The sequence below is a fragment of the Fukomys damarensis genome, unplaced genomic scaffold (assembly GCF_012274545.1).
Source record: "Fukomys damarensis isolate Sample0158 unplaced genomic scaffold, DMR_v1.0_HiC HiC_scaffold_9, whole genome shotgun sequence".
Taxonomy (NCBI): domain Eukaryota; kingdom Metazoa; phylum Chordata; class Mammalia; order Rodentia; family Bathyergidae; genus Fukomys; species Fukomys damarensis.
In genome coordinates this window covers 24,646,280-24,658,005 of record NW_022900921.1, presented here as the reverse complement: position 1 = coordinate 24,658,005, position 11,726 = coordinate 24,646,280, and the positions used below count along the sequence as shown (strand labels likewise).

At 41.3% G+C, this 11,726-nt stretch overlaps 1 protein-coding gene across 1 annotated transcript in view; it reads right to left on the bottom strand.

Annotated features, from left to right (window-relative positions):
• Positions 1-5,126: 5,126 nt before the first annotated feature.
• The window catches only part of Bnip1 (BCL2 interacting protein 1), a 29,482-nt gene continuing 22,882 nt past the window's right edge, over positions 5,127-11,726 (bottom strand). The window contains exon 6 of the mRNA XM_033761632.1: positions 5,127-5,296. Coding sequence (XP_033617523.1) covers positions 5,232-5,296 — 65 coding nt within the window. The 3' untranslated portion in view covers positions 5,127-5,231. The remainder of the gene's footprint in view (positions 5,297-11,726) is intronic.

The following is an 11,726-nucleotide window of genomic DNA, read 5'->3' as shown; positions in this document are numbered from 1 at the left end:
ACCTCTTTAGGAAATGTCTACTTTTCAGAGATGTCTTCTAGGTGCAGCTGGTTTTTGGCTTTTGAAACTGTCACAAGATTCTGCCTTTTCAATGTATTAAGGATGAGAGGTCACCTCTTGTTTGGCCTAGCATCCAGTTCTTGATACTGGACTATGGTATTATGACACCCAGCCAATCTCAGTACTAGCATACAAGGAAGAACTGATTACAATAACTATCATGTTGGCTAAAGTACTGCAATCAGTAATAACAATAGCATCAAACACAGTCTATAAAATGACAAACTGTGAGAACTGCTAATTTGCCCCCTTTAACCATAGGTACAAGATTTATAGTTATACAACAAAATCTAAAACAAGTCAGAAAATTATTTACAGTAAACATTCATACTCAGCAATTTTACCTTCATGGAAGAAAATTTAAAAGAGATAGCGGGAAAAAGTAGAGAAAAGAGAAATAAATTAGAAGCAAAACCGAAGGAAAAAAGGTCATCCATGCTGCAGGAAACTGATGCAGACAGGAGAGAAAGAAAGAAGGAAAAAAAAATGAGAACACACAAAAAAACAAAAAACTAAAAATGTCCACATTCATGGAAAACCAAAAACAAACATTCATGAAAACAACAAAGCAAACAAAGAAACTAATGAAAAACCAAAAGCAAAGGGGAAAAAAATATTTTTCTGTGATTTCAAGGCTGTGGTTATCTTCTGGGGTCTACAGTTTCGTGGTAGTGTCCAATTCAGGGTGTGACTGTGCTGTCATGTTTGAGGTCCATCCAGATCACTAGTCTGATCATTTTCTTGCTGAGCAGTGCCCCATGGATGTCCCAGAGCACGTCTGACCACTGGCCTATTGAAGGACATCTGACCATTTCTGGATTTTGGCTAGGTCAGATACTATGACCATTCATGTGCAGAGGTTTGTGTGGGTTTATGTGGGTTTATGTGGGCATGAGTTCTCATTTCTCTGGGATAAATGCCCAAGCAGTTACTTAATTTTAAGTGTCTCTATTATCTGGCACACTTGTGTTAAGAAGTTATTATCTGCAAAGACCTACTTTTGCGTTTAAGGTACCATGTACTTTTCTTTGGGAAATCATCTTGCTCTAATGTGTTTTATAAAAGAAACTTCTTGAGCTGGATGTAGTAGCGCATGCCAGTAATCCCAGCACTTGGAAGGCTGAGGCAGGAGGATAGCTGCAAGTTCAAGGCCAGCCTGAACTACAAAGTGAGACCCTATCTCCAAAATAATAATAATAATAATAATAATAATAATAAAACTTCTTGTGTATAGAATTTGCACATAGGAGACTATTTCTGTGTCAATTTTATGTAGAGAATAAAATTGGTTATTCTTGGAACTAATTTGAAATTTAGGGAAGAGTCAGGCATTGCAGTGCTGTTTAGATAATATAGCACTGAAATTATTAGTTGATGTTGATTGTTTTTAAAATTCTACCAAGCCTGAACTACCACAGTGAGCTCTCAGTGGAGATTCCCAAGAAAGATGAAGAAGAAAGAAGGCAAGTAATGTGGGGGCCTTACATTAGAAAGATGATGACAATGATAGTGGTACAGGCTTCTGTATTCCCAATCTTCATAGTTTTTAGCAAAATGATTAAAACACCATGAAGTATAAAAGCAGTGTTACCACTGAAAATAGAAACATAAGTGCTGGGTATGTAGCTCAGTGGTAGATGTGTACTTAGCATGTACAAGGCCTTGGGTTCAATTCCCAGAACCAAAAGGAAAAAGGAGAAAAAAGGTAATACATCCATGTCAACCTGCAGTAGAAAAAAGAGTTTTAGGAAATGTCCCTATGGAGCTTACTGAAAAACTTCACATCTTCATATTTTATAATTCTGATTTTAAAACAAAATATAGGTTAGAACATACACTTGATATAAAATTTGAATAAAATGTTTTCAAAATCTTAATGAAAATTTACTTTCATGAAAAGGATTAATGTCAGGTTTCAGGCTCAGTGGGTAGAGGCAATTCCTCCACTAATGATAACTTTGAATTCTTAATAATTAACATCACCAAGAAACTTAGCTTTCATAAATAAGGGATTTAAAAAAAAGCTAAAGTGTTTTGTAGCCAGATGTGGCACACATCTGTAACTGCAGCACTCAGGGGACTGAGGCAGCAGGACTGTGAGTTCGAGGCCACTCTGGGCCACATAAGGCCAGTCTGAATGACATAGTGAGACCCTGTCTCAAAACAAACAAAAGGTTGTTTTGTTACCTTAAAATTTTTACAATGGTCAAAATTACATGTCAAAATTTTCCCTTTTCTTTCCCTAGTAACTATGATGTAGGAATTTAAGATTGTACAAACAATCCAATTTCTTCATAGAGAGTATTTCAAAATAACTGCTCTCTAACTTGCAAAAAACTGCAGCATGGCTAGGATGGTTACCTGCAGGTGGCACAGTTGCCCATAAAGGGGGCACATCAGCCAAACAGACAGAAGTGTCTGTGTGAAGGCCAGTCCTCAAGCCAGCAGCACAGAGCCAGGCCTCTGGAAGCACCTGCACTACCTCCTTCCCACCCCAGAAGGCCCCACTTTGGGCTGTGCCCACCACTCCTGAAGCCTTAGGCTACATACTGCCTTGCCCAAAGCGCCTGTCCCAATGCAGGGCACCCTGAGTCACTGAGGTGCCACAGGGCCACCATCAGGCCCACCAGCTCAGCTGCACCTCACAGCCCAGGGATGTGAGTAGCTCCACCTCTGCCAGCTATGCTGAGGCCTGCTGTGTGGATGTCACAGGCTCTTGAGCATGGAGCTCAGCACACTGCACTCAGGCCCAGCACATGTGCATGGAGGCTCTGCAGGAAGCTGCCACCCAACCCCACCTAGCTTGGGAAGCAAACCATTGCCAACTCCACTGACGCTCCTGCACATACTCTACTGAACCACCCTTGACACCCTCTCCACCTCTGTAGAGGAAGCCACTATCCTGACCCAGGTGTTTACTTTTCCCATTCATTTGGTAAAATTTTTTACCACAAGTGTACATAACTATTAAAATGTAGCATTATACAGGGCTCAGTGGCACACACCTGTAATCCCAGTTCTCTGGGAGGCTGAGGCAGAAGGATCACAAATTTGAGGCCAGACTGGGCAAGTTCAGTCTTAAGTAATGTCTCAAAGTAAGAATAAAAGGGGATGCTTTAAGGGGGTAATTAGATCACAACCAACCTGGGGCTGGAAAAGGCTTTGACATCCAGTTTCCATATTCTTGGTCCTTGGTCTCACTTTTTGTGATCAGGTGGGATTTTTTCTTAGGGTCAGAGACCCTGTGTGAAACCAAGTCAGGCTAAAAAAAAGAAGTAGCAACTGTTAAAAACAGCCAACTTCTAAAATTGTTAAAGTTTATTCAGCCACCAGAATCAGCATATAACATCTAATGAGTACTTTTATTTAGCCATGCAACGTTTTTCCAAATCCATCTCTGACAACACACTGTTCTAATTCCCACCTCAAGTAGAGAACTTCCCTGCCATTTCCTGCTGTATGTAGAGGTCTCACTCTGTACTCCTATGTGTCTCTTATTTCCCAAAAGAAATTGGAGGACAATTTGGGCATCTTCAGTCCAAAAGAGGATCAACAAAATAGCTTCTAAATCTCCTGGGTATGACCAGAAATGTGGGCATGACCACTACAGTTTTCATCTTGATCCCTGAAAAGGATGCAGTTCATTTTATAAGAAAGGGGGGGGGGAGAGAAAGATGCACTAGGGAGGCTGAGGCAGAAGGATTGTCAAGAACTCAAGGCCAGACTGGGCTACATAGCAAGATCCTGCCTTGAAAAACAAACAACAACAACAAAACTGGTGACAGAAGTGAACCACTGTACCAGCAACCTGCTCTGAGCCTGGGGACTCTGTAGGAAAGCTCTAGACAGAAATTTTATGCTTTTGGCCATACTGATGTGGAGGGCTCTTCTCTGGAAGCACTGTGGGGAGAAGGGCTAGCCTGCCAGTTCCTTCTGTCTTAGTTGCTCCCTCCTCCAATCAGGTACACAGGGCTATGTTAATAGGGACCCTGCGGTGGGAGGTGAACATCCAAAGTAAAGGAAGTTAATTTTTGGCTGACCTAAATAGGAAGAGCAGAGATATATCTGGCTTCAGGAATGGCTTATTTCAATAGGATGCTGTCCCTATGTTCCTTTGCCTCTCAGCTGTGCTCCCCTCTTGGACAGTTTCCCAAAAATGGCTCTTCAATAGCACCAGGATCCCTCCCCGCCAGTTTAATGACCCTAGAGAAAGACAATGTCTCTTTGTCCGGAATGAAAGCAAAGCACCCTAGGACTATGCTCAGTCCAGCAACCTTAGTCATGTAAGCCAATCACCTTGACCCTGACTGTGCAGGACCCATCTCTAAGTCTGGCACCAGAGGTTGGGTCAGTGCCATCCTATCCATGAGGACTGAGGGTGGTCAAAGTAAAACCTGAGGTTGTTCTCAAATAAAGGGGAAGGGGGTTAAGGTCCTTCTTCCAAGCTGTCCCCTACCAAGCCAAATAACCTCATCTTTGCTTTACATGCCCCACTTCTGTTTCTAAAGAAAGGAGAGAAGCACTCCCAGGTATCCAGGGAGCCCATCTCAAACTCCGCCCCCTACCCGTTTCTACAGTTACATCACTGCTACAGAACAAGGGCAAGAAAGGGATTTTCAAAGTGTTAAAATTCATGAGGAAAAAACACCAACGTCGTGAGTAATGTCTTCAAGTTACAAGGAATTAGAAGTATTGCTATTGGAGGACTGGCCAAGTTCTGGGTCACTAATGTGTTATCGGCTCAAAAGTCTCTCCGCTCTGTCCCTGCAGATTTTTGGTTTAGAAAACAGTTAATAATTTGGGTTTGGTTGCTGCACTTATCTGCCACATTCCTTTTAGTTCTCAGGATTATGCAACCACATTTGTTCCTGAGAGCAGCAGACAGCAACATATATGCTTGCTGCACAGAAGCGTTTGAAGTCGGGGGACACTGAGTAACATGAGCGGCAAGACTGAAAGATGGATGTAAACAGTCACAAAAGCCCACCTTCCTGGGTAAATCCATTTTCCAGAAGCAAGACATTTGCTGTCTCTTTTCTGACCTGCTGCTGCATCCTCTGGCGTGAGGCTGGGCTCCAGGTGGGAGGAAGCTGAGAGCTGGGAAACACTTTGTTGCTGGGGAGGGATGAATGTCTGAAGCCTAGACCTGAGGCTGTCTTCTCTGATTCAGTTCACTGGTTTCCCATCTTCCATCTTGCTTGACGCAACAAATTCCAGAAGTCAATCATGTACGACACTGAAAAATGGCAAACAACTTGACTGCCCAATCACAGGGAGCAGGAATCAAGCCAATGTGCTCCACCCACCAGGTTCATCCACCTAGTCAGTACATTTATTGGCGCCTATCTGGTACCAGTTGTTGTATCTGGATAGTGTGCCTTCAGATGGTCTTTCTCCTTTAGCATTTACAATCTTTTTTGAATTTTTATTTATTTATTTTTCAGTACTGGGAATTGAACTCAGGACCTTATGCTTGGCAGGCAGGCACCATGCCACTAAGCTAAATCCCCAGCTTTATTGAATTTTAAAAAATGAGCCTGTACTACTGTTATTATAAGAAAAAAGTTGATGTTCACTCAGTAAAGACAGTCAACAAGAGAAGTGATGCTGAGAGAAGTAACAGCATGCTATAGTTATCTAGTGCTGCATAACAAATTACCCCAAATTTACTGGTATCAAATAACCACATTCATAGTTCTGGGAATTGAAAGGGTTCAGCTGTCCATTTTTCACTGGGGGTCACTCATGCAGTAGTGGCTGGCACTGGAATCACTTAGAAAGCTTCCTCTCTCACACATCTAACATTTGACACTGGCTGTTGCAAGGACTTCAGCTGAGCTAAAACACTAGTAAGTGAAGTCCCTGTGTGGCCTGGGCTTCCTCACGGCTTGATGGCTGAGTTCCATGAGCCCATGTCCTGATAGCCAGGCGGCTGATACATTACCTCATCACTTACTCTTGGATATCACACAGCATCATCTGTACTGCTGTTTATTATGAGGAGCAAATCACTAAAGTCAACTCGTATTCAAAGGTAGAGGACTTAGGCTCCAAACTTGATAGGAGCAATGTCAACAAATTTGCATGCATCTTTTCAATGACTACACAGTGTTTTCCTGAACAAAGTTCCCAAGAACCTCTGTGACATTCTAACATTACCCAGTTTTCCCACCCACTGCCTCCATCTGTCTTCTTTTTCAGCACTAAAATCTGCTTTGGATCCTCTAGTCCCAGCAGATGTTGTCTCCTTGTGACAGGGAAACTGAAACAAAAGATGCCCCCCAAATGCCCTCAGAGCAGAATTTGAAGTTCCTCCCCATGGTGTACCCTCCACTGAGCTGGAGGCCCCATCTCCCCTTTCCTTGTCCATGACCTCACCCAATCTGTTGTTCTTACCCTTCCTCTCCTTCCTTCTCACAGACTTAGAATGTGTCAGTTTTCTTCATCTTAAATAATCCTTTCCCTTAAGCCTGGGCTAGAAAGACCATTCCACGTAAGCCAGCCAAAGCCAGATCAGGTCAGTGGGAAAGGGAAAGCCATCTTAGAAACAAAATGGTCAGTCCCTTAGAGGTGATGACATGGGAAATGAGAGCTTTTGAACATGACTTGCAGATTTCAAACTTCTGCATCCCATGCATCCTTCCCTGGAATCTTTCTTACAAGGTTTAAGAAAGCTACCTTTGTCCTCTTAACATGGCTGAGAAACTAAAGCTCCTTCTGGAAAAGAGCAGAGTCCCAAGTCAGAACCCAATCCCTAAGCTGTCCAGGTTTCCACAGCTCACCCTTTAACCCCCAAGCCACTCCACTGGGCTCCCTGTAAATCACACCCAAATAAACACATTATCATAGCCAGGTTTGGTGGTACACACTTGTAACTGCAGCACTGAGGAGCCTGAACACAGAGGATGATGAGTTGAAGGAACAGCCTGTCTCAAAAACAAGCAAACACACACATAAAATATGAAGGTGGCTCTCTATATCCAAAGGGTTCTGTACCTGCAGATTCAACCAATTATGGATAATATGCAGGGGGAAATTGCATCTGTACTAAACATACACACTTTTTTGCATTGTTCCCTAACTAAGGACTTACACAGCATTTACACTGCAGAGGGTATGGTAACCAATTCTCAATGGATACTGAGAGGCAACAATACAGAACATAAAATTTGTCTATTTTTCCTAGTACAGAGATTTCATCCAAAGAAGAAACAGATGTTGGTGGTACAAAGACGCAAAACAAAAGTGAACCCAAAAGTAATGCCAAGTTAGTAACTACGGGAAGCTGCTCCCACTCCTACAGCTGGTGGAAAGCAGGAAGAACAGACACTTCTGGATTCAGGGAGAGGCACTGCCTGATGGTGCTGTTCTGGGAGTGCGGGAACAACTAGAAATCAGAACCAACTGAAGTTGTAAAATATATATATATTTTTGTATTGAGGATCAAATCCAGGCTATTTTTACCACTGAACTACATCCCAGCCCTTTTAAAATTGTATTTTTGAGACAGATTCTCACTAAGTAGCCCAGGCTGTCCTTGAATTTGTGATTCTCCTGCCTCAGCCTCCTTAGTAGCTGGGATTACAGGTGTGGACCAACTTGCCTGACTTCGTCTTAACTATTTTTAAGTCTACAGTTCAAACACAGAATGGAATTAACATGAAACTTAAATAAAACAAAACTAAATTTAAAAAAAAAGTATGCAGTTCGGTGGCACGAAGTACATTTACATTGTTTTGCAACCATCACCAGCATCCATCCACAGAATTCTTCATGATCCCTAATTGAGATTCCCCAATAACTCCTCCTCACTCCAGCCCCAGGGAGCCACCAATCTACTTTCTCTTTCTTTTAATTTAACTATTCCACCTTTTGGCTACTGTGAAAAATGCTGCTGTCAAGTACTGGTAAAAGAATATCTGTCCTACTCTCTGCTTTCAAGTCTTTTGAGTATATAACTAGAAGTGGAATTGCTGGGTGATAGGGTAACTTCATGTTTAATCTCTGAGGAATCACTCTAGTTTTACAGAGCAAATTCCCTTTTATTGCTTTGCAAAATGCCTCCTTTCTGAGTTACCCATACCCTCTCTCACCAGCCTCTCTCCTGCCTGTGCCATGCTGACTCCCTGCCAGAAAACTCCACACTATGATGGCAGGCTGCTCTCTGTCTTCTTCACCCACTGAAAATGTTCAGTGGGGCATCTCAGTATCACTGGGGTTTTGGAGTATTGTGGGCTCTTTCCAGGTTCTTGGCATCCTGAACACAGAATTGGACAAGACATGTGCAAAAGGTGGCACAGTTTTAAAAGAAGTACATTCTGCAAGGTGAGAGCAGAGCATGAGAAAGCCCAGATCTAGGCTGTCCTATCAAAACCCTGCTTGAGCCAGACCTGGTGGCTCATGTCTGTAATCCCAGCACTCAGGAGGCAGAAACATTACGGTTGCTGTGAGTTCGAGACCAGCCTGAGCTACATAATAAATTCAGGGTTAGCCTGAACTACAAAGCAAGACCCTGTCTCAAAATCCAAAAAACAAAAACTCTGCTTGATCTCCCATCAGAAGAATTAAATATAGCACTTTCTGAGTGACACCAGGTGCTGGGTTTGGGAACTTGTTTTTTTTCCCGTGTCCTGGGTCTTGTGATTCCCAGGCCATGCCCTTGTGCCCAGCTGGCTGGCCACATCCTAATCTCCTGCCTTACCAGAGTGGTGTCTCCTCAGACCTCAGCTTCCTTGGTCTCCTGGCCCTGACACCTCCCAACTCCATTCTGCTTGCTTCCTGGGCCTCACTGCTTCCAGCTCCCTCTCCAGTGTCCCTCCCTATTTTCATGGTTCTTTTCTGCCAACTCCTTTTCATCCACTGACTTTCCTTTTTTTTTTCTTTTTATTGAGGTTATTGGTACATTCTAGGTATACAATACAATTACATTCATCATTGGGATTCTGTACCTTTATATAATAGGTCTTGATTCTCATTTTTCCCCTTGTCCCTGCCCTCCCTTCACCCCCTCCTCCCCTCTCCATTTACAAACACTTTATTTCAATTTTTTCAGTTTCTCATATTTTTTTCCTCTCCCTTATTACCTCTCCCCCACCCTTCCCACTTTCCTTACACCTTTAGCCCTTTACTTCCTATTTCACATTATTAATTGTCTCATTAGGATCCTGTGTACTATGATAGTTTTTCACACCAAAGAAACTATTTGGTATTTCAGTTAAAGAAATCTCTGTATGAACATTAAAAATAGGGAATCCTAAAAGAAAACTAAAAAGGAAAGTAAAAGAGAAAAGGCAATGATGTAACATCAAAATAATCCTTAATTCTGAAGATGAAAATGGTCCCTGAACATATTTAAATTGCTTCTCGCTCTTATAGTCTTACCTTATTCTTTTTTCACTATTTAGAGAATACTTTATTAGTTTCTGTAATCAAACCCATGTAGATATGACCTTACATATTTAGTATGATGTGTTACCCCTGTACACATGGAAAAAAAATAAATTAACATTTCTAGACCAATATGGCTGTCCATTTCTGTACAATGCCAACTCAACACAGTAAATTGGGATGACTTTTTCCAAAGTTGCCAGCACCGTTAAAGTTTCCCAAAATTCAATTTATATATATATATGTGTGTGTCTATATATATATATAAAGACTAATAATAGTATGTTATGCATCGATAGCAGCAACAGCTTTTCCAGGTTCTGCAGTCATCTGAACAAAATTATAGACATTCAGCACATTCCATTAAAAAAAAAAAAAACAAAGAAAAGAATAATATCCAGACAACAGCAAAGTTCTGTTGCTGTTGTGGTACCTGGCACCATTTTTTCTATTAGCCTCTTAATCATCATCTGGAAAGAGAACATTCTAGAGTAATATCATTAAATGTAGCTCTGATAAAGCACGGTCCCTACTATGTATCATAAAGCAGGTACTAGATATTTTACATTCATAGAGGTATGATACAGTACTGTCCTACATCAATAATACTAGATTCAGTTTTGGTTTGAAATTTATTTTGTCTGCAAATAAGAATTCTACCCCTGTTTTTTTCTGGGCTCCTGTCACATGGAGAATTGTTTTCTATCTTTTCACTTTCAGTCTATGGGCTTCTTTTTGCACTAGGTGTGTTTCTTGTATACAACATATTGTTGGATTTTGCTTCTTATTCCATTTTGCCAGTCTATTTCTCTTGATTGGTGAGTTGAGGCCATTGACATTGCTGGTTATAACTGATATGTACTGACTTATTATTGACATGTTATTGGCCTTTTGTTGACTCTTTTTACTTTTTCACCTTCTCCTTTTAATTTCTTGCCTTGCCTATTTGATTTGCTCTGTTGGGCCTCATGGTGTTGTTGCCTTCATTGTCTTTTTCTAGGATCTTGTTTAGAATTGCTTGTAGTGCTGGTTTGGTATTCATGTAGTTTCTCAGGTGTTCTTTGTCGTGGAAGTGTCTTATTTCCCCATCCATTTTGAAAGAGAGTTTTGCTGGATACATCAGTCTAGGTTGGAGGTTGTTCTCTTTTAGTACTTGAAATATCTCATTCCAGGCTCTCCTTGCCCCAACGGTTTGTGTTGAAAAGCTGCTGTGATTCTGATGGGCTTTCCTTTGTATGTGATTTGTTTCTTTTCTCTTACTACTTGTAGTATTTTGTTCTTCTGTTGGGCTTCTGGGATCTTATTATATGCCTAGGTGTAGATTTTTTTTTATTGTAGCTAGTTGGGGTCCTATATGCCTCAGTTATCTGAATGTCAAATTCTTCCCCTCTGTTTGGGAAGTTTTCTGTCATTAATTCTGCAAACAGCTTTTTTAAGTCATTTGTATTTTCTCCTGCTACTTCATGGATTCCTATCAGTCTTAAGTTATTCTTCTTTGCATCATCTAGGAGTTGTTGGATTGATTTCTCATGATCTCTTACTGTTTTTAAGAGACCTCTCTATTCATGGTCACTGACTACAATCTTATCTTCTATGTCTGAGAGTCTATCTTCGCATTCTTTTATTCTGTTGCGTACACTTTCAACAGATCGTTTAATCTCCTGGATATCTGTGTGAATCTGTTTTATGGATTCCATTTCTTTCCTATGTTGGGCGTTTATTTTTTCCATTTCTTTCTTATGCTGGGGCTTCATGGCTTCTATCATAGTCCTGAGCTCATCTATTTTTTTGTCAGTTTCTGCTCTAGAGTCTCGAATCACGATTTCCATTTTGCTCACTATCTCTATGGTTATCTGGGAAATTATTTCTGTTTTGAATTTTTCTAGAGCCTGATTGATCTGTTTTGTTACTTCCTGTGCTTTGAGTTCAGGGTGTTCTGGTGGTTCACTGTTGGCTTTTTCATCCTCATTTGCCCTATTGTTTGCCATTGGTAAACTGGAAGTCTGTCCTTGTGTCGTGCTTAAGTGTTTTCTCATTTTAATTTTTGTTGTCAGACTGTCCTTGGTTTAATCTCTGGATTATCACCCAAATCTTCCTGATATAGTTGCGCCCTAGCTTCTGTGTCTCTAACGACCCACAGACATTCTCATCTTCATAACATCAGAGAAAGCAGCTCATCAAATCAACGGCAATGCTTTACCCCAACTGATACAATCAGCAACACATTAAGATCAAGCACAACTTGGACACTGACCACCTGTGGTAGTCACTAGTCTATC